Here is a 23,523-nt window from a genome sequence, read left to right on the forward strand (position 1 = left end):
TCCCTTCAGAGTGGCAAGGGTGAGTGAATGAACAGAAAAGTAGAATTTTACTACTGTGTTTATCAGGACAACTCAAAAGACTATATAATGGCTCCGAAACTTGGGGTTACCTTCCCCTGTAACATCCTGCCTGAAAGCAGGAGTGAAGGAGGGGTTGCAAGCAATACATGGTGATTATACATCCCAGAATCCCGTAGTGTCTCTGACAACATTTGTGCTGTTCACACCATCTTGGAGATAACAGATGTCCCCTGAAAAATGTATGTGCATGCAGATCTCAAAAAAAAAAAAAAAAAAAAAAAAAAAAAAAAAAAAAATCACAAGCCTGCAAAATGAACTGTGTATCAAAGTCTTAAGAAAACTCTGAGGAAAAATAAGGAGTCTGTAATATGTCCATACCAGAAACACTAACAATTGCCTAAATGAGATGTCTTCCTTCTTTTCCAGGTCCTGAGACTTAGCACATAATTCTTTAGCCAAAATGTCTATATTAGGTCACTGGTACACTTTTCATTGTTATCCAGTTTCTTAGAAAAGAGTGTCAAACTGTACAGAATTCAGTACATTTATTAATAGTTCCTGTGCTGCAACAACAATGGGGGATTAAAATAACCGAAGTGTTTGTATGTAGAGCTCTGCAGTGTTCTTCATCCCTAGAGAGAAGATCAGGATGACTTCTTCTGTTCTTTAAAGAAAAGCAATATAGTCACAAAAAGACACAGTGACCTGGTTTAGGGCAGATTTGGGAGAGAACTTCCAAAGGGGTTCCTCTAGAGAGCAGATTCCATCAGCCTCTCCCCCAACTGCTTTGGGAAAAATACTTCCTTGGAGAAAAGTGGAAAAAGGAGTGATGCTGCCAGCCACTGCAGTATTGGTTTGGACACCCCAGGGCTCCTCTGTTCCAGGAGAGACTTCTCCTGCTCAGCCCCACAATCCGTGCCCTTGGGAGGGGTGCCTCAGAGAGTGGCACCACTTGCACCTGTAAATGGCTTGAGTGGTGCAGCGTACACACCAGGGAAAGGAGACTCTTCCCACTTCAGTCAGCACGTGACTATTTTCCGTTTTTTATTTTAGATAAAACTGTAAGGAAGCATTGCATTTAAGGCAAGGTACAGAGAAACCAAGACACTAATTTTCTGTGCTTTTTTCCCCCAGTTTGAACCTAAAGGAGTTTTGTGTCGAGAAGCAGTGAATGATTGTGATATTGCAGAGAACTGCACAGGAAATTCCAGCCAGGTGATTTTTGTGTCTTCTATTCATGAAACAAAAAAGCCCCACCTGTAATCTCAAAATCACTATGAATGTTTTGTATAGTATGGTGCATAAAAATTGTGTTTAATCTGTTGATGTTTAAAAAACCAGAATGATACTGAAATGGTTTTTCATATTAATTTTGTTGTATACTTTGCTTTCATGCTTGTCTGATCTATGATCTATTACTTATTTTCTCTTTCTATAGTGTTCTCCTAATATCCATAAAATGGATGGATATTCGTGTGATAACAGACAGGTAATTAGGACTTCAGTTTGTTTTACATTCTTTCTGCTGTTGTAGATTGCTTTTTATGGCTTTTGTTTTAGGATTTTTGGAAGTCACCTGGGCCAGTTCTACTAAGATTGATGACTTTTAGATGCTAGTCATGTTTTTAATGAAAAGAAGATAGAATCACATATTCTTTGCCCCAATATAAAGCGTGTGACTAATCTTGGCATTATAGAAATACATATTTTGGAAAATCAAATAATTTGACATATTTTCTGGGGTTTTTTTCTTATTTTCTAGGGTATTTGCTTTGGAGGAAGATGTAAAACCAGAGACCGGCAATGTAAATATATCTGGGGTGAAAGTAAGTGAATGTTTCTGTTTCTAAGTTGGTTGTCATGCATGTGACTTGAAAGACTATCTTAGCTAAGAAAAATTATGGAAGGGACATACTGAGAACCATTGAAAACATCTAGAACACTATGTCTCTCCCTTTCTTTCCCCTTTCCTTTTGTCTTTCCATCCTCGTTTCCAGCTCTTTCTCTAGTGTTGATTAACTTACTGATGACTGAAAACTGAAACTTTAGTTCTCATTAATAACCATCTAGGAAGCCTGTACTCGTGTTCATTAGTTTATTTCAGTGGGGACATTTTTCATGAATAAATTCTCATCAATCTGAAAAAAATTTTAACAAAAGTCCTGTGGTAGCATCATAAAACTTTTAATCAAGAAGAGCACTGTGCAGAGTTTCATGGGCCACCTGCAGATCATGGTGTGTCAGTTCACAAACTGGGAAGCTCTGCTTGCTTTGATTGTGCATCCCCATTTCTCAGGACATGGCTTTTCAAAGTCATCATCTTAGAAGTGATTTGTTTCCGTTTTTAGAAGTGACGGCTGCTGACAGGTACTGCTATGAGAAGCTGAATATTGAGGGGACCGAGAAAGGAAACTGTGGAAGAGACAAGGACTCTTGGGTACAGTGCAATAAACAGTAAGTTGATCCATTTAGAAAGCTACTAGAATGAGGTTCTTACCCCTGATCCAGTTCTTTAGCTGGCATGAAGAGACTCAAAAAGCCTCTCTGTGGATCAGATTTCTGGCCTTCTTCTGCAGACCTTTGTGCAAGAAGTCCTGGAGGGAGTAGGGTGCCAAGAAGAGATGGTCCCTGACAAGAGAGCACCATCTGAGCTTGGGAGAGCTTGGACCAAAAGTGTTCCTAGTACTCAGTGAGGGTTAACACTGCAGAGGAGAGCAGCCTTTGGTTTCACACCTTGGTGTGGTGTTCACTTTTTATGCTGTGCCATGGCATTGCTATATTTTCTTCACTTTTCATGGTATTGTAACTTTCCAAGTATACTCCTGCAAGTCACTGCCTAAAGCATTATTTCACATTCTGAATATATGCAGTTGATTATTTCTGCCAATTTCTGGACCTTTCACCTGTCCTTATCAAACTGCATTTAAAATTTCTCCATTTTGTCCATGACATTTGATTTCTAGTCCTGCCTACAGGTAAACTATTGTTCTTTCCCACTTTTTAAACTCTGGCAACCTTATTTCTGTTCCATTACAAATTCATAAGTAAAAAATATTTAGTAATATGGGAAATGTCGGACCCTTCTATTCTGTCAGTGCAAAAGTCTCCACACATGAGTAGTGAAGTCCCTTCAGCAGTTTAATTCAACTTGGTGTCTATAGTTCCCCTACATATGTGTCCTATGAGAGTGTATTTAGAACTAGTATCTACTGTTGTTCCTCTATGGACTGGTTACTTTTTCTTAATAGATCATTAAATCAATTTGATGTGGTTTGTTCTTGACAGCTCCTTGCTTGTTATTACTCAGGGAATTTTTGTTAATGTTCTGTAAAAACAGAGTTTTCCAAATCTATCTTACAAGGGAAGAATTTTCTTGGGAAACAGCATCATTTATGGGAGTTATTGGCAGTGGGAGAAAAGCAAGGAATAACACATAGGTTACCAAGCAAGTGGTCATATTTTTGCTTGTCCATTTTCATTGAATTTTATTTTTTATGAGTATCTGTTTATTCTTTCAATGCAGGGATGTGCTCTGTGGGTACCTTCTGTGCTCCAATATATCCAGTGTGCCCAGACTTGGAGAACTTGATGGTGAAATCACAACATCAATCTTGCACTATGGAAAGGTCTACAATTGCAGGTAATTGGAAATCCTGAAAACAGAACAAACAATATCCATCTTGCACAGAAAAGCAGGTTTCTTATTCCTAAATGGAGAAAAACTGTTTCCTTTTTATTTTCCTATTAACACATAACCATTACTGCAGTTCAACCTTTGTTAAGGTTCGGAAAATTAACTGCCTGTGGGGCAGTTTTGCAGTCCCCTCAATAGTTAATTTTGCCTTTAGAGAGGTAATGCTCTTCTCAGGCCCTGTGATTTTACATTCTTTAATATTTGCCAAGTACTTCACGTACCCAGAATACTTACACATATGCCTGCACTGCCAAAGTTAACTGGTAGCCTAATTCATTGCTATATTGTAGCTGAATTCTAATTATAGATGTGGTATGTTCTGATAGGTTCACACAGCTGTGAGACGAAATGATGTCTTAACAAGTAAACTGAGTTTTGTCTAACTCAAGCTGTTCCACAGGAAAAATGGTCCTTGTGTTCATGATTTCATGTTTGATGTAGATACACTGGTTAAGTTTGTTTCAGGCCCAGTGAGGTCACTGAGCCAATACTTACTCTTACCTGCTCCTGGGCACTGTGCAGCACAGAAACGCAGGCAGCAGCCCTGGGCCCAGTTCCTCAAGCAGCCCCATCTAAGCACAGCACAAGTCTCCAAGGCCCTCTTGACTGTCTTGCAGTGGTGGCCACGTGAAGCTGGATGAGGACACGGACCTGGGCTACGTGGAGAACGGGACGCCGTGCGGGCCGGACATGGTGTGCCTGGACCATCGCTGCCTCCCCACCGAGGCCTTCAACTTCAGCACCTGCCCGGGCACCACCGACAGCCAGATTTGTTCAGGACACGGGGTAGGTTCTTGCACTCTTCAACACTTTTTACTGCTTTTTCTGAGTACCTGGCCTTGTGTAGTCTACTAGCTGGGCCTTTCAGGAAGGCCAGTGTGACTCTAGACATTGTAAAACTGGAGAACTTTTTGAAAGCGAAAAGGGAAGGAGGCACATAACTAAATATAGTGCATTTCAGTCCCGGCATCTTAAACAATGAGTCATAGTTAGTATGTATTAGTTTTACAGAGTTTTATCAATCAATGTTTTTGCTCACTTTTGCTAACTTGATTGATATTTCCTCAGGCAAGGTGCTGGAGAATAAATACAAAGGTTTATGAACTGAGAAACTTGGGTCTCTGTTCTTCCAGAGACCTGTTCTTTTTAATTCCCTCTTTATAACATAAATAGCCAAGAAGATTCATAAAGTTGTTGGATTTTGTGGGCTGAGAGCTCCTTTACTCTGGAAAAGAGGGCAGAGAGCTGGCTCTTGGCAGTTTCTCTGCTCGGTGTGCAGTCTGCGGCTTTGCCGTGGCCCTGGAGAGCCCCCTTGTCCCTCACACAATGTCCAGGGCCCTGTGACTGAGCTGAGATCAGGGAAGTTGTTCTCTCATAATGTCTTTTGTCTTGTACACTGCATTAAAACTTCCTTATTTATCTGAAATCATGCACTTCATTATATTTTGAAAAAAAAATCATTAAGGTCAGTCTTCTAAAGCAATTATAAATGCTTCTATAAATATAGATTATGTTAAAGTATGTACTGAATAAACATTGCATCTATTTATATAAAACATAATAGCACATTTAATTCATTTACACCTAACATAAATAAAAAATTGCTATGTATTAAAAATTACTTTGCAAAATTTTGTGAGCAGTAAAATTAGGGCTTTATCATTGCACCTATACTTGAAGTATTAATTACGGGAATGGATGAATAATCTGATTTTTTACTGAGCTACACTTTTAACTGCAGGTTTGTAGCAATGAAATAAAATGCGTCTGTGACCGATTTTGGGGAGGAGATGACTGCAGTGCTCATATCAAAGATGATCTATTTTTTGATAAGGATGCCATCAATAAAGGTATGTTGTTGTAATTTTTACCAGCTATTGAAAATGCTTGGATTTGAAGAAAGTTCATTAAGCAAAACTAGGTCTCCTGCTCTTTCAGCTAGTACACAACATGCTGCAGCATCAGGAGCCTAGTTCCCCTCTCTCCTCCCACAGCAGAAGCACTGTAAAGTATTAAAGAAGTTTGTAAATAAAGCCTCAGCCAGTGCATCTTTGGGAACTGGTATCAATGGGTCCAGTTCCACCATTCTTGTCCCAGTCATCTGAGTGGCCTTATTAGGTATATTGATAGATTAGACAAACAAAAGGTTACTGGGACATTCCACTTCTAGATGGAGTGTAGTCAGGTAATGCCTGACTTACACTTTTGGAGTGGAAGTTTTTATTCTGCTTTAGTCTTGTGTACAAAAGAAATATATTGTAGAGAAATGAGCTTGTAAATGCTGGTCATTAGAAATTCTTGTAGGGGAACATCTTCCAGAATCCTTCATTTGATTAATTTATTCAGCTGTGGAAGGGATCTGAACAAAACCAAACAAGTAGCCACTTTTATTCCATGGATTTGTTAGGGCAGGTTGTAAGGATGTAATCTACAGCAGTTTAATATTGATAATACTGTTTTGGGATACCTTGCATAGGTTTCCTGTGTAACAAGCATTCAGTTAGTGGAAACAGACACAGAAGTCAAAGCTTGATTTAGAGATGATCTTTTTATGTCCGTGCTATGCTTCAGGAGTGTATCACAATCAGCCTAGTGAAAGTTGTTCAAGCTGGTTTTTGAAAAATGGTGCATTTACTGGTTTTGTGTATTTTTCTCCTAAAACCATGTATATTTTTCGTCTTTCTTGTGTTTCCAGGCGTGGTTAGCACAAATATAATAATAGGGGCTATTGCTGGCACCATTTTAGTGTTGGCTCTCGTTTTAGGAATAACTGCTTGGGGTTACAAGTAAGTACATTTTGTTCTTCTTTATAGAATTTCAAAATATGTGTATTTCATGTGATAGCTGATTATGTTGTGAAAAGACCAATTAAAAAAATCTAAAAAATCCAAATTCAACAATATTTATACAGTAACATGTTTATTGTATTAACATTTTTCAAGCAATTCTTACATTTGTATGTGGTTTTAGAGAACTTGATCCAAATTTGAAATTTATTTCTCATTTAGTAATTTCTTTTCTTTTTTTTAGATGATCAGATTATGATTTTACTGTATGTGACAAAGGAAATGCAGGATTATGATCTGATTAAATTATAAATGTTTCCTCATGATGAAGTAAATATAGCAAGATTAGCTCTCAATCAGTCAGCAAAGCATTTAACCACAGCCTTCATTAAATAGATAATTATATTTAGTCAGCTTAACCTGAAATTAATTCAAGCACAGTTTTTGGTGGGAAAGATCTGCAATTTGCAAATAAGGCTCAAGTTCTCTCCTGGTGTAGAGATATCAGTGCTCACTGAGAGGCAAAATGGATTATATTAGCCTGATTAGTCTTTTTCAGTTTTAATTCTTTTGTGAATTTCATATAAAACCAGAGCGATTTATGTCTTTTGCTTGTAATAAAAAAAGGTTCAAGGTACTGACTTTATCATCTGTGTTTGGATGAAACTGTCTCCCAAAGTCATTTGTGTCTAGGTCCTCGCTGTGCTCGGAGGGCAGGGCAGGCTGAGCTGCAGGCAGTGCTGTGGCTGGGGCACAGCCCCAGTGGTTTGGCATAACAACGTGGCACAGCCCCTGCTGGTGTGCCAGACTGAGGTAGGCTGAGGGCAGCTCAGAAATATGTAAGGAAAGAAGCATTTGGAATAAAAACTATGAAGATGAGGATAGTAGAAAAGTAGGCTATGCTGTCTTGGTATATCACCCTCAGCTTCTGGCAGTTTATTCTGATGTAGTATATTTGTAAATATGCTTATTTCAGAAGTGATTTTGTAGAAATATTTTGAGCAAAAATTTCATTCTGTATACAGTACTTTTCTTTTTACATTTTTTTGGTCTTACTGACCATGTGTACCTGCATACTAAAAACTCATTCTTCTTCCTTTCTCTTCTGTTTATATGGAAAGAAACTACAGAAGACAGAGGTATGTGATAAAAGTAGTGGAATGTATCTTAGAAGTCTCTGAAAATAGCTTTTCTTCTCTTTCACTCATTTACATGCTACAAAGAAAATATTGAGATGGGTTATCATATTTTAGAGTGATATATGAAATCAGAATTCTATAATGCATTGCTTGAAATCCTGATTTCACTGGACTCAGTAGCAGCACCAATGTTTTTTATACTTCTGCAATAGACTGTTTTATTTAGGAAAACAGGAGAATATTTCCAATAAGAGACACTGAAAATCAGCTATTAGAGACTAAAGTATTCTTGGGAGGCTAAGAACTGAATAATTAATATTAACATGATGTTCAGGAGCCTTTTGAGACAAATTAATTCCTGGGGCTTCTTTGCAGTTAAAAATACAATGCAATTAAATTGCTGTACGGACAAAGAGCCCATTCTTTCCTGTCACCCTGTTCAATTGATTCATAGCTAAAGCACAGTACTGGCTTCAGCACCGGGCTGAGCTTTAAGCGTTTCAAGCTTGTGGCTAAAAATAAACCGATTTCCTAGTGACTTATGTTTGGCTCCTGGAAGACCACCTCCCTTTGATCGGGCATCTGCCTGGCAGATGGGTCTTGTGGGAAGGACTTGGCTCCTTCCTCTCCCAGTCCCCAACAGATAAGAGGATTTCTCAAATTCCCCTGTTTTCTGCCTGTGTCGTTGCCTTCTGGTCCAAGCTGCTGCTTTGTTTGTTGCTGCTACCCGTTGTGCTTGTTCTCCATTTCCCTTTGTGTAGCGCTTTCTCTGCCAGGCTCAAAATATTTATAAATAGTGGACAAGCACCGTCAAGTGCTGGTTGTGTGCTCCAGGGTCAGATAGGCCACAGGTACAGTAACAAGGCAACACTATTGAAGTCAAGCCTTATGCAGGGGCTGGTGGGTAGGGAATGCTACCCAGCTCAAGGAAGGCAGAATTTAAGGGTTTGGTGCTGCTTAGTGGAAGCTGATGTATCTATAAATGGAGACTAACATGGCCATCAAGTCATTCTGCTGTGGATGTTTCAGTATTGGCTGAGGACAGAGCAGAAAAAATCTTGAAACAGAAACAGAGTCTACCCTGTTTATGTTTGCATTGGAATACTAGAGAATGTAACTTCTTCAGATATCTTCATCTCCAGAAATTACTTTATGGCGAGAGAGCTGTGAGTGTGCAGCCAGTCTGCAGCTGTGTGTGAGAGCACAGGCAGAGTGGGAACGAACATAAGCTGAGGCTTCTGAAGGTAATGGAGGACTCCATCATTTTAAAGATGAGGAAAACATTTAGTAACTAAATCTCCTTCATGCATAAAATGGAGCTCTGTAGGCTGATTTCTAAATAAAATATTTTTGGAAAAGTACAGGGAGTGTTCCTTAAATGAAAAAAACATATCCACCAGATTGTCTGGACAGTCCTTAAAAAAAAAAAAATAAAGAAAGGTTACTCCTTAAATAACAATGAATATTTTATAACAGTATAATATTTTTGAACATGACATAAGGATTATACTTGGTACTAATAAGCAACTGAAACAAATAAACTGAAAGTGGTAAGTAGAGCCAATTAGCAAGGATTCTGCCAGCTGGAATATGTGACTTTAAAGGGCACAGCTATACATGGGAGAAGTTATATCTGATGGAGTAGCAAGAGAGCAGTTTGCTAGAGGAACCCTGGAGAGAGAGCTGCCCACACTGAGCCAACTCTGAACACACCCATGTGCCAGCTGAGGAATGGGACAAGAACTGAAACTCCAGAGGTCTTAGAAGATGGAGACTGGAAGTACTGCACTGCACCAATGATTTATGTGCCATATAGTTGTATACTTTACATACTTCAGAAGCATTAGAAATCCAGATATGGAATGGAGAGGTCCCAGTTTAGGTCTGTAGTTGGAATCAACCTGATAAGTGTGCATCTTGATAGGAGCAGACTGTAGCAAAAATATCTTGGAAAGTGTGAGGCTGAATAAATACTGATGCTGATATTATGAAATAGTCAACTGTCAAAGTAACTACTTGTACTTGGGAGGTTTTTTAAACCTGGTGGAACTATAACTGGAATATTTGCAATGGCAGGTATTTTCTGCTGGCAATGAATTCACCATCCGCAAAAAAATTGCATAACTCGATTAGAACTTTCTAATGCACAGATTGTTTTATCTTTTTTTTTTTTTTTTTTTTTTAACGTAACTGAGCTTCTAGTTCTGGAAAAGGATAAACTATTACATTACTGTTGTGTGTCTTGGCAGATTGAGTCTACTACTGTGGTAATCAGGAATAGCTGAGGATCTCTGACACTGATGATAGTTCCCTTACACAAGAATTCAGTTAAAAACCTGGAGGTTTTTATCCTCCTGAAATTTAAACAACTCAACAGGTTGCTACTCTTGAATTCTGTCATGATCACAAAAGTTAAATGCATTTACCTCAGAAGGAAAAAACCATTCACTATTCCTGAGCTCCTCTTTGATGCAGGCCTGTATTCAGCTTAGGCTCTGTACTGGTGCTTTTTGCAGCCAGCATGATGAGCTATTTGAAATGTCTGGACTGGTTATCCAGTGTCTCAAGAATCATTAACTGTTCACTTTGAAAATTGTGATCAGAGTTAACTTTTTCGTTGTTTTCTCTTTCCAAAACCACATAATCCACTCTTCTGCACATAACAGAAGCGTGTGGGACTTTTCTCTCTGATGGTTGAATTATTTATTAATAGCTTTATCGTGTGTGGTTAACAGGTTTTCTCAAGGATTGCTATCCTTGCCTCTTTCTTTTAAACTAATGTTCATGCATGTTTGTGTGCGTTCTAGTTCCTGTCATGTTTTCTGACTCTACAATGTTTATTACACTTCAGACAAATACCCCAGGGAGATTATGTAAAAAAGCCGGGAGAGGCCGACTCTTTTTATAGCGACATGCCTCCTGGAGTCAGCACAAACTCTGCATCTAGTTCTAAGAAGAGGTCTGCTTTTCTGTCGCATTTTCAGATTTCTACCTGTTCCATCACCCATTATTCCATTAGTCAGAACATTTCATTGTTTTGCAGCAGGTTTGACTCTTTCTTCTTTCTTTGTGGAATGTTTGAAATAGCATCCTTTTTGCTTTGATTACTGATTTTTCTCCTGTGTCCTAGTTGCTAATTGGTATGATTAGGCCAGAATAAAAAATTTTTGCATTGTAAATCAATTTTTGTTTAATAAAGTTTTCATAATATCCCTGCTTGAGAATTGATTTCAAGTAGACTGTAATAATAATTGGTGGCTGAAAAAAAATTAAATAAAACACCAACAACTTTTTAAATCAGTGTCATGTAATCAAAGAAAAGGAGCATTGTCTTTCTTCAATAATAGTTATAAACATAAAATGTTAAATATAAATGTTATTTTTATATCTTTATTTGTCAGTGTCATTAATCCAGTATGTTGACTTAGACTTCTGCTGTCTCATATTAAAGATGATACTGATTGCATTTTATTCACTTACTAGAGTAGTATACTAAATGGTCACCAAGTGTTATCTTAGAAAATAATTCTACAAAGACTTTCTGCATTTTTCTGCTTGCTGCCATTAGATTAAAGAGAATTAGATTTTGCCCTTGATCAGATTTCACTAATTCCTTTATTGTCCCAGTTGCCTAAAAATTCAACATTTTAAAAGGGAAGATTCATTTAAAAGCATTGAGAGCCATTTGTAATTGCTAAGATCATGATGCTCACTGTTCCTCTGCAGTTAAGGATTCTTTATATGAAAATGTCTAGCTAGCACTATAAAAGAATTTATGAGAAGCGCTGTGTCCTAGAGGAATTGACAGTCATGAAGTGCTTCACAGGAAAACTGCAATTCTCAATTCTTGTCCCACTTAGCAGCCTACAACTGTGCAGTTGATGAAGCCATTTTCTTTGATATTATTTCACTTAAAGTAAAGAGAAATGTATGGAAGGGACACATATGTAGTGACATTTGCTATTTTGGTATAGCAGCTTGGTCTTATATACAACTTCATTCAGTTTGTTAATGAATGATTATGTTATAAGGGAAACTCCAGTAGTGATTACTTAATTATCTCTAATCTTTAAATTCAGCTTTTTGGATGTGTGGGTTGTTTATTTTTTTCAGGAAGCAAGCATTAATCTTAAATGATGCACTGTTTGTGTTAGAGAATCTTTTTAAATTTGATTAAAATTTTGAAACAAAGTCTTGGGAAAGCAAGTTTTCATAGCTTTGTCTATCAGGTTTAAATACTAGTTTTAAAAAAAAGTTATTTTTAAATACTGTAATTTAATGTGTTTCTTCTTTCATGCAGTGTCTGTGTTTCTCTTCATACTTCATTTATTTCATGTGTCTCTCTTTAGTATTTGTTCCAAAAAGCTAATGGTTTCTAAGGTCTGTCTGTACTAGAGAGTTTTGTTGTTCCCACCACCAATTCAGGTATGTTGTGCCACTGTCAAGTCTGGAAAAGTAAGTCTGACAAATATTCCATTAACATTGTGATACAGCTGACACAGTCCTTCCATTTGAATTCCCAGAGTGCTACCTCCTACCTTCCAAGCTGGTTTTGGTTTGCTGTGTGTGCTGGTATGGATGGCATCTCTTGGGAGATGTTAGAGTGGCTGGGCCATCAGCTGCCTGGGCTTCTCCATGCTGGAAAGCACTATGGAATGTTAGCTGGTATTCAGAGGATGTTCACGGATTAAGACATAGCTTTATGATAACTCTTGCTACTATGAAATAGCAAACACCAAAATCATTATATAGCAAGATGTTCCTGAACCTGAAAGTGACCTTGAGGAGGAGGAGGAAGTGTTAGAAAATCTGTCAGTGGATCTGTTGTTTCTCAGACCTTTCATGATGTGATTAAGTTTGAATTAATGAAAGCCTGGGCTCACTTCAGTGTGGCTGTGATTAGCCTGAGCTTCTGGAAATTGAAGAGCATCTCTCAGATGCTCCCAAGGAAATCAGAGACTAAAAAATGCAAGTATCCAGACTTAAAAACTACAAAACCAGTTCTTTTAAGCAAGACGTTGTAATATGTCTATTGTGGATTTTTCAACTTCCTCTTCTCTTTTGGAAACAATTATAGATCTCATGGCAAACAGCTGAGCAGCAGCTCTAGTTCAACAAGAGGCAGCCTGTGGCAAAACCCCACATGTTGGACATCACCACGTACATCTCTGGCTCTTAAAAGGAGTGCAATAGGAAAGAAAAAAGAGTTTGCACCAAGCGTCTAGATAAAAAGACTATCTTTGGCTTTGAGTTTAGCATTAGAAGTATATACTGCAGCAATTGGCTAATAAAATATAAACGTTCAAAATTAGCAAAAATGAGGCAGAGTTACCTCTCCCCTGGCACTACCAGCTCTGGGTGGGAGGGAGGATGCTCGTCACAAACTCCTGAGCCCCTGAGACTGCTAGCAGTGGGTTGAGGGAAGCTGTCCTGGCTCTCCTGCAACAGCATAAGGAGGGAGTGGGCAGCCTGCAGGTGGGATGTGCATGAATGGGAGATGAAAAAGCCTTGAAATGAGCACAGTAGTAAGGGCATCTTCCATCTAGGAACTGAGGCAGAGCTGCAAATCCAAAGGAAATCTGGTGTGCGCCGCTGTTTGTGCATTCCACAGCAGACGAGTGAGAAAGCAGTGTTGATGCCTGGCTCTTGAATGTGGGCACATGGAGCCACTGCAGGGACAGCTGCAAGGTGTAACTGCAGAGTTTAACCAGAAATCCTGGATGCTCTGCTAGTGCAGACAGACCTTAGGCTATGTTTTGTCACTGGCCTCAGGAATGTGACCAAACCACTGAGCTAACATTGATGTGAGCAAATACCCTTAACAATAACTGCATCTGAGCCCTCCTATTCCAGGTCAAATGGATTATCTCATTCCTGGAGTGAAAGGATCCCAGACACAAAACATATTTCAGACATTTGTGAAAATGGGAGGCCTAGGAGTAATTCTTGGCAAGGTAAGTGTGAACCACTGTGCTGGCCACAGTGGAAACCAGCCTCTGGACCACTGGTGCTCTGCTGGAAGTTTAGCTGCTCTTAGGACAGCAGCATGACTCCTTAAAATTATGCTAATTGTTATTAACTTGGAATTAGGATTTAGCAGCACCCTACAAGTGCCTTTTTTGCACAGTACTTTGTCACAAAGAAATTACATTTAATTTCTCCCTCCAGTGTGAGCTAACATGAAAAAGAGAAAGAAATCTATTCACAATTGCCAGCTTCTGTGATTTTATCAGGCAGTGTTAGGCGTTTTTCTGGAAGTGTAGGGAATTTGTCAAGTAGCAGCTGAAATAACGGAGCTCTTTGCTCTGTACAGTTGCAGCAAAAAGTAGAGAAAGGTAACCTAAGTGTCTGAGGTTAAATCAAGTGGAACAGACCTGTGAGATTTAAATGGTTAAAGTTAAAGGTTAATGGTGTAAAGTTAAAGGTAGCAGCTCTTTTGCTATGGATGCAAAAAGAATATACAGTTTGGCATGGGGCAGGTGAGTTTCAAGTTGTTTTACTGTCTTTGTCCTTTGATTTCTTTCAGGTAATATAGGAGGAAACAGAAAGAAAGTCAGAGGCAAAAGATTTAGGCCACGGTCTAATTCAACTGAGTAAGTCTGAATTTAAAAAAGCAAAGCCAAAAGTAGAGTTTTCATATTTGTGTTTTGTAGATGGAAATTAAGAATACTGAAAAGTAGACAGCTGCATTTTTGCTCTGTGGCCCATTCTGATTGCTGACTGATAATCTGGTAAATGGTTTGGCTAATGTATTTCAACCTCTTTTAATGTATTCTTTAAAAATTAACTATTAATTTTCTTTTTTCATGTAGGCTTCCTCACAGTCGTTCCCATAGCAATTCCCAATGATGGTGGCAGCCTGCACCATCACTGCAGGCTTTTGTCTACAGTAAACTGCCATTGCTGAGTGTATCCTGGTTCAGTACTGAGTTTCTGATAACCTGACTGTTTCCTACCCTTGTCTCCACTTTGGGTTGGGCCATTGCAGAGTCAGAGATTTGTATCTCTGCATACTTTCCTGGAGGTTGTAGGAGAGGTATCTGTCTGCTTTGAGAGTTCCTTGAAGTTTGCCATTGTAAGCCTGAAACAGCCAGTTGACTAAACCCTGTGGTAAAAGGGTAATTAAAGTCTCTACCAAGTGACTGATCTCCAGACTTTTCCTCTACAGCTGAGAGTTGCTGGCTTATTGATTTATTGGTTACATTTCCTAAAGAGCCCACGTGTGCAATGCTCCCCACACAGGAAGAGCCTTTCTTATGTACTTAAGCCTGTTGGTTCAGGCCCCTCTTGTGAATGAGTGGTGAGTGGCTGGAAACCTCTGGGCTTGTCAGAAGCACTGGCCTGCTCTTACAGCACTTACAGCCAACAGGAATGGCCCTTTCTTTGACCATGGTGGTAGTGAGAGTGTCCTTCCCCATATCATGACTACTAACTTTGCACCTTGATGGGCAAATGGGCTTGATAGCAACCCTGCTGGAAGCTAATAATGCTAACTGCTCTCTGGGCCCCATTTTCTTTGGTTTGGGGATTTTGAGTTTGTTCTGAAACTTTTCTTTCACCTGCAGTGCACTGTCTTAAGGTGAGTAGGCTCAGAAAGGGTTCCTAAAGAAAACCCTATGCTACAAATTACAAAAACAATACTTCGATGCACATTGCAATTATAACATTGCATGGTCAAAATGGCATCATGGAATCAGAAATTTTAGCCCTTGGAGGAGTTTATCTCAAGAGTCTCTGTACTCTGTGCTGATAAACTCTTACTGAAATGTTATTTTGCCAATTTTCTTTTCTCCTTGCATGAGATAGTTTGATAAAACCAAAATTTGTCTGGCCGAGCTGCCAAAAATACAAATGAGATTTCCTCTGAGACCTTTGAAGCATTAAATAAGCAGGCAAACAGAGATATTGTGAGTTGGAAATATATTTCCCTGTATATTTGTTTCTCTTGTAAAGGTGCCCCTGAACTTCCACCTAATTCTCTGCTTTCCTTTTTGCTGCTTGTTATGGTGGTGTCTCAACCCAGCAGCAGCCCTGATGCTACAGGGAGGAGGCTTGTACTTCCCAAGGGCCATGCAGCAACCTTTTGGGGATGAAGCACAGTGTGTGTGTTCCTGGGAGAGGCCTGCCAGGCAGGAAAATACCCTTTCTCCTGGTTGGGTCTGTCCTGGACTGCAACGGCCTGAATGACTTGTCCAAGTCTCCTGGGCAGTCCTATCACCAGCTGGAGAGAGAGCTCCCACTGAATGAATGATCCACAGGCTGTGTCAGTTCAGTGGGGAATGGAGAGAACTGCCAGGGCTATTAGAGGGCAATTAGCTCTCTGGTTAGAGGGACAGCTTCTTTTGCAAGGAGAGAAAATGGACTGAGAATGATGTAACTGCGACGAGCATTTCATCATTTAGGAAAAAAATAAACCAAAACAACACCAGCTGCTTTGAGGATGCTGCAGAATACATGGAGGCTTTTCCCAGACCAATTTACCTTTCTACCTTGTCTGGGAAGTACAGAATAATATTGAAATCTGTTCTGAAGCAGTATTTAGAAAGTCAGCTTCTATGGCCCTTAGGGAGTCCAATAAAGCATACTTGTTGATATGGAAGAAAAAGGATAACAGTGTTGGTCTCCTGTAATTAGCAGACTGTAGTTAACCATTATAAAATTGTGTTTATTAATGCCATGCCTTGTGCAGAATTTAATTTTTTTAAAAACCACACTAGTGTGGTTCCCTTCAAAGATACTTGTATGCATGGTCTGCAGTAACTGCACACATTATGCACAGATCGTTTTTTGTATACAGCCAAAAATCAAATAGAATTGTGACATTAATAATTTAAACAAAATTTCTTAAGGACTGAGCAAGGTTTAAAGTCTGCAGCCCTCACGAGCAGCGCTGACAGGGTTTCAGCTCCTGAAAAATGTCCTGCTCACACCTTTGTGTGACCCTTGGACCTAGCGTACATGAACAAGGCTTATGCTAAGCATAGAGCTCTGAGGAGATTGCTAAAGATATTTTGAGACATTTTTAATTGTTTCTGGATGTTTGATAACAAAATAATTATTCTTTACTAAAGGCAGATGGTTCATTACATGTGGAAGGAATGCCAACAGGCCAAATGCTTTTTCAGAATTGTGGCTGATGAAATGGCCTGATAAATAGCTCTCTATTAAAATCCATTCGAATTATCCAGGAATGATGACAGTTTTCTGAATAAGTTGACAGTTTAATTGGGAGCTTGTGTTAAAACAGGTCCCAGCAATTCAGACCTTTGTTAATTTGCACTGCTTTTCCTATAAGCATTTGTCTTCCTCGTTGTAATACATGATACGAACGTCTTTGGTTTAGACTTTCTATTATATATTGTCTTTTTGCAGCCGGGTAACCCATGCATCTGAGCCTGGGCTTTCTCTCGCCCACCAAATCCCTGCCCAAGGCATAAGCCCAGGGGGTTCTGACCACCCCCAAACAGGGAGTCGGGATCACAGGTCAGTCTCACCTGCCCCTGCATTCTGGGCTGCCATTTTGTCCCGTGACAAGTCCCTTCCCTAGTATCCGATAGTTTCTCTGTGGCAAAACACCGTGACTGCTTGGAGGTGCTCCTGCTGATGCAGCGCTAGCTACCCTTCCTCCTCGCCAGCCTGAGGAGTACCAGTACTCTTGAGCCCAGGTCTTTTGCCTTGTTGCATGTTGCGCTACGAGCCGAGTCGAGCTGTTGGTCTAGCTCTGGGCTTATGCGTAAGGACACCTTGTTTATAAGCAGAATTTCTCACTCAAAGGAAGTGTGGATTCTGGCCATTACTAATGGACATGTGGCCAGAAAGATCAGCCTGAGGGCTTTCCAATGTTGTCATGTAGCGGTCTGCAGTAACTTGAGTTTAACCTTTTTGTAACGGGTGGATTGGGGTAGTGAATGATGGTCTGTAATACACCCAGACCCAGGAAACCCTGCAACATGTTTGTGCAACAATTGCATGCTTTGATAGCACCTTACACTGTTTTCTAATACAGGAAGCCAGATTGGGAGTGTTTCATGGTTACCAAAAGACCCTTTTAACTGAAAAAGGGCAAGTTTAAAGTATTGCAGCAAGTACAAGAAAATGTACAATTAAAGCTAAAGCAGAAGTTTACTAGTTCCTGGTGACACTGGCATCAGCCTGTTGCTTCACTTGTGGTTCATCTGTTCTGCTGCGCTACCACTTTTGGTGTTTTCTTTGTCTGAGACCCCAAGCTGGAAAGCATAAAGCACTCCCGATTCCTGACAGATAAGCGAGCTGAGGAAGCTTCTTAGAAGCACTTGTGGCTGAGGGCGAGTCCTTTCTGAGAGCTGTGGCTGTGCTTGCGCGGGGCGGGGAGGAGACGTTCCAGAGCAAAAAAGGAGCAAAAGAAGTTGAAAAAGTGCTGCTGCTTTTGTTGTCATTGTTGTTTGAAATATGGAGGGGGTTGAATGACATGATTTGGCCCAACTTTTATTCATCTGAGCAGTAACTTGCAAGGCCTGTTCCCATGTGTGAGGTCATTGGAGTCACTCCCATAAATAAGGGTGACAAGAACTGGACCAGAAGTATCAAAAATAACTTAAAGAGGAATTTTCTTTCCCATTTTCCTTGGTTAAAATTTGTTTCCTATTTCATTGTGCTAGTTTCTAATGTATAAAGATGATGATCACAATGAATCATTTGATTGTTGCCGTTTATATCTAACATGAACAAGTTTTAAATTGGTCCAGGCAAACTCCTATTTTCTGCATCTGCCTTTTTTGTTGACATGACAGAAGGGGAGGAATTTGCTTATCTGGTTATTGGGAAAAATTTGTTACAAAAAAAGTTTTCTTCTCCCTTAGTAATTTGTTGTCAGATAATTAAATATCATCTTTATTTCATAATTTTTCATGTAACTAATATGAGTAGACAACTCAGACTTTTTTCCCTAAAAAATGTGGTTTTGATGTCAATATTGCTTCTGTAATATGTAAGATAACTCTGCAGCCTACCTCCATTAAAGCCAAACTAAATGAACCTTGAAAAACCAGAGGGTTGTTTGCCTGTAAGTGTAAAAATTGTCACTATACTGGCAAAAAATTCAAACCTTTTAACATAATGAGGCTGAAATTCATTCCTGTAAAAAGGGTCAAGCCCAAGATTCTGTGGTCTTTTAGCCATCATCTTGCAATTTATCTAGATGGATGCAAAAGTGTGTCTTTGGCAAGCAAACGTCATGACTGAAGCCAAAATGCCCCTTCATCCTTATTTTGAGATCATGAGGGAGTTCAAACCATGAGCTTAATACTGGCCCTCTGCATAGGAGTGAATTTTACCCTTAAGACATTAAATGAATGATGTATCCGAAAGAGTTTCCAGACTAATCAAACATATGAGTCTTGTCGTAGGTCAGATTTTCTCATGCAGTTGTACACATTGCCTAGTCCTCACCCAAATCCATACTGATTGATTTGCCATATTCACTTGCATTTTGGGGATGAAGACATCCTTGCTAAGCTTGTGCTGTGTGTTCTCAGATTTTCTATTCTTGTTCTTCTGCTTTCTCTGTTCCTTCCATTGCTTTCCGCAGGTATTTAAACCCATGGTTCAAAAGAGAATATAATGTAGCTAAGTGGGTAGAAGATGTGAATAAAAACACAGAAGGACCATACTTTAGGTATTTTGTAAATTAATTCTATAATTCTCATTTTTTAGAGCTGTTCCAGCATATACAAATATCTTGGGACTCTTATCTTGTATAAATCAATACAAGTTACTTAGGTGCAAAGGGCCCCTCTTCTTTTGCTGCATTTTGATGTCTGTTTTTGGCTTCATGTGCAATTTACAATTCTTTTTCTGAATGTTTTAATGAAGCCATTGAAGAGGGTGTGTGTAGTGCATGCGTTCCCACCATCATCTATAGCTTGTAGTAGCTTTCTCATCATTTTATGCCAAATAGTGTTTTATGGGCATGAGACATATTTATCACTAATAAAATACTATTAACTTAAATAGAATTTTAATTTACTGAAGCAAGTAGTTTCATTACACATTGACTCTACCTACTGTCTTATATAGTGCATACTAAAATTTAAATTAAAAAAGACTAAAAAGTAGTGGTATTTTACCCTCAGCCTGCAATGAAATAATTTATATATTTTAATTGGAAAACTAAATTTATGAGAATATACTCTGTGATCTAATTGTCAAACTGCTAATTAATCTGTTACAAGTGAGGTAGGGTTCAACCAAAAATATAACTTGCTTTTGAAAGGGAAGAGTATGCATTATCTGGTATATTCCAAGTTACAGAGAAAAACCATGCATCAGGCTGGGCCCCTGTTGGACATGAATCAAGAGACTGAGAATGTTGTGGTATATTCCCAAAAGACACAGTCCCACAGCTGATACAGATCTCTGCATCAGCTGAAAAAATGAGCCAGCATAGGAGAGAATGGAAGACAATTTATGACAAATGAATGAACAAAATCCATGAACCTGTAAGCTGACATATAAAAAATGAAGATAGTTACAGAAACACAAATCAAAAGAATAATAAGCAAAACCTTCAGCCAAAACAGTGAAGGATGGTAAGAACAAGTAAATAGAATCTTAATAGTTTTGCTACAAAAGTAGACCTAATAAAAGTGCAACAGGACAGAAACATATGCTAAATGTGTTCAGTGTGCATTTGGAAAAAAAATATGATGGGAGTTGTATCACAGTGTACTAATGAAAAACTTTTATTCCAATAGTAACACTGTCAGACATTAAATGGCAGGGTAAGAATGTAGTCATTTTTAGAACTAAAAATGTCCCAAAGTCTTAAAACACCATAAAATGATTAAAACCCTTTCTGTTTGTTTTCAACACCTCATAAATCACAGACAGAGTAAGCTGCAGGAAAGGTTTCCAGTGAACAAACAGGAAAAATGAGTAAACTTTGGCCGTTCAGCCCTCAGTCCTGAAAAGGGAGAAGAGTTCCCTAATGCAAGAATCCAGGGCTTACAGGAGGTTGATTTGATAGTGCCAGTTGGTATCAGACAAGTCTCTTGGTACCTGGGCATTCTGGCAGGGAGTACTGTGAGTCTGGTTGTTTCAGTGCTGGGATACAGGGTCCAGGTCTGGTGTCTGCAGTTCAGCAAGCACATTCTAGAACTGAGGAGGTCTAAGCCCAGTTCTTTCTAGAGAGCCTCAGGCTGTGCAGTTTAAGGGAGCAGCTGAACACTTACCTGATCATGAGGTCCACATCACTGCATATGGAGCAAAATCTCTGTGTGTGGGAGGTCCTTTAGATTTGCCAACTAAGACTGATAATGACCAGAGGTTACTGTAAGCTGAAATTAGGCAAACTCGCATAAGAATCGAGGTGTGCTTTATTACCAAAACCTTTTCTAAAAATAGTCTCTTGACCTTTATTGTTCAGGCAAGGACAAGAGCTGCTCACCATAACGTAACCCCATTACTGTCTTTCAGGGTTTTTGTATCAGAAGCCCTGTGGTAGCCATAAACAAACGCATTGATGGAATATGAAGATAGCACTATTTTAATACAGGTTTCTTGAAATGGTTTAGATAAACAGAGTTAAAAATCTGCATACTCATAATTTGGTTTTCATTTTTTAGTATCAGTATATTTTTATTTAGTAACTAGATTAAATTGATGGGAGTATGCCCTGTCCCTGAGGGTATTCAGCTGTTACAACGAGTCACATTTTTAATTGTATTTGAGATAAACCAAGCATTTTTGGCACGTTAGATGAGGATTAAGCTGACCCATGTGAGTTTTAAAGGCTACACATCAGTAGAGATGTAGCATAAATCAAATTTTTTGCACCACAGAAGCTTACTAATCACTGCCTGCAGCCATTCCCCTTAGAAATCAGAGAGCAACTAGAATAAATTTAGAAATCTGAATTGTCCCAATTAAATGAGGTAATCATGGGGAGGTATTCTGCAGACACATTATGGAAGGCAAAAGATCAGATCTCCTGAGATGAGTTGCTGTGGATTTACAAGAGGTTGAACTAACAGTTTCTCCACAAAAATCAGGTGCAATTTTGCTTAATGATAGCATGGGCAGGAAAAGACTGTTCCTAAGAATGGTGTGTCAGAACATCTTGTGGCTGGGTTTTGAGCCTGGGCCTGTGAAGTTATTCCCAAACAGAATGAAACAGATCTTACTTGTTAAACTAGAACATTGAGCTGAAGTCACACTGTCCAACTGGTACTGTACTTTATGAGTCAGAGTGCCAGGATAAGACATTTACAGCAGATATTTAGCTGAGTAATATTCATGTTGATAATCATCTTTGATTTCTCTGTCCTTTTAAATGTGTCCTGAAAGTAATACTGATGTTGTGCTTGTTTCCTTGTAGTTTTAGGAATAATACGTTGATGACTGGTGCTGTTGTAGGAAGAGCTGAAATAGAATTAGGAAATATGACAAAAAAGCCTTCTAGGAAAGTTGCAGGTTTTCAGAAAATAGAGATATTAGTCATTACCCAGATTTTCTCCATCTACTTAAAATACCCTATATAAATCATAATTTGTATCTCTAACACCTGATTTCCTAGTAATTTTTTTCTAGTCTACAAGTCTGATGGGGATTTCATATAATTACTTTTTATAATGATAGTAATAATAGTACCTGGTGTCTCTGGCATCAGAAAACTCCCTAGTGTGGGATTCTCATCTGTAAGAAGATATGATCTGTGAAGGAAACTCTCATTTTCCTGCTTAAAGTCTAGTCTAGATCTTAATTTTGTGTGCCAGGCTATAACCACATAACCTCAGCAATAAAATCAGGCAGGAAGCCTCTCCCTGAATTTAGCTTTGCTGTAAGGGACATTATTTTATGAATATGCTACTACTGCTTATTTTTGTTACTGACAATTACAGTGTCCACTGCACAGGCTGACCTTCTGAAATATGGTTAAGGATTATTCAGAATTCTCACTGAATCTAAAAGACTTGATGGAGCCATGATGGAATCAGAAAAAAAAAACTGCCAGAAACTCCAAACATGATATTTCTGTAGATAATTATAAAGAAAAAAGTCTAGAAGGCACCTTCTAAAGTGTTGAGCTGCCTACATTTGATTTATTTCAAGTATTTACAATATGTTGTATTTTATGAGTTACTTAAATACAAAAGTAACAAACAAAGTGTTTTTTAGATGGAGACCCAGAGCACATAACCAGAAGAAAAGGGCCGTCCTAAATCAGAAGGGCATCAAGAACGGGCATGGAAGGAGGAGACAGTAGGCTGTCATTTCCCTCCTATTTCTAATGCTCTTTTGTGTCCTTGACTTTTTCTCAGTTCCTCTTTAGTTGACCATTTCCATTACCTTCTTTTGTGAGCATCCAACTGGGGCCAGAGCCATGACCAGCCCTTGGCAAGCTGCTCTTGCTGAGACAGCTCTAGGTTGTGCTTAAAATAAAAAACAAACTAACAAGCCTTTTCTGTATTACCAAAGCAAAATACTGTTATTGTTGGCAGATAATGAAAAAATGCCTTCTGATGTCAGGATCAGTGTTTTGCTTCAAGAGTTAGGGAGATGGGTTCATTGAAGCATGTGAGTGCCTGCTTCTGAGGCACAGTTCACTGCTCCAAGTGACAGCTCAAGCCACAACCATTGACTCTTCTGCAGTCCTTCCATGAGCCTCCTCTCCCCTCTGCTGCTGCTCTCTCTGAGGACATGTGTGCACATCTGTGGCTTTAAAAACGAACTTACTTTAAAATGTTTAGCCACACCAGTGTTTTTAGAAGATCCGAATGTAGGATCTAGGCTGATGATGCCATAGAAAGAGCTGTATCCACAGCAGCAAAGGTCAGATTAGATTGATAGCGTCTATATTTGGGCTTGCAATGCTTTCACCAGGTTGAATGTTAATTGGATTTCATTA

The 23,523-nt window shown here is 39.0% G+C and overlaps 1 protein-coding gene across 11 annotated transcripts in view; it reads left to right on the forward strand.

The window, feature by feature from the left end:
• ADAM22 (ADAM metallopeptidase domain 22) overlaps nt 1-23,523 on the forward strand; it is a 132,701-nt gene that overhangs the window by 97,123 nt on the left and 12,055 nt on the right. Inside the window, exons 18-31 of one of the 11 annotated variants that reach the window (XM_064704237.1) lie at nt 1,156-1,236; nt 1,460-1,510; nt 1,784-1,847; nt 2,370-2,475; nt 3,545-3,661; nt 4,333-4,501; nt 5,457-5,565; nt 6,411-6,501; nt 7,623-7,640; nt 10,492-10,686; nt 13,494-13,594; nt 14,167-14,233; nt 17,013-17,123; nt 19,207-19,293. In XM_064704237.1, the coding sequence (XP_064560307.1) occupies nt 1,156-1,236; nt 1,460-1,510; nt 1,784-1,847; nt 2,370-2,475; nt 3,545-3,661; nt 4,333-4,501; nt 5,457-5,565; nt 6,411-6,501; nt 7,623-7,640; nt 10,492-10,686; nt 13,494-13,594; nt 14,167-14,233; nt 17,013-17,123; nt 19,207-19,293 (1,367 nt within the window). The remainder of the gene's footprint in view (nt 1-1,155; nt 1,237-1,459; nt 1,511-1,783; nt 1,848-2,369; nt 2,476-3,544; nt 3,662-4,332; nt 4,502-5,456; nt 5,566-6,410; nt 6,502-7,622; nt 7,641-10,491; nt 10,687-13,493; nt 13,595-14,166; nt 14,234-17,012; nt 17,124-19,206; nt 19,294-23,523) is intronic. The other 10 variants (XM_064704238.1, XM_064704241.1, XM_064704242.1 and 7 more) reach the window with 10 other exon arrangements.

This window comes from Zonotrichia leucophrys, chromosome 2 (genome assembly GCF_028769735.1).
Source record: "Zonotrichia leucophrys gambelii isolate GWCS_2022_RI chromosome 2, RI_Zleu_2.0, whole genome shotgun sequence".
NCBI classification, from domain to species: domain Eukaryota; kingdom Metazoa; phylum Chordata; class Aves; order Passeriformes; family Passerellidae; genus Zonotrichia; species Zonotrichia leucophrys.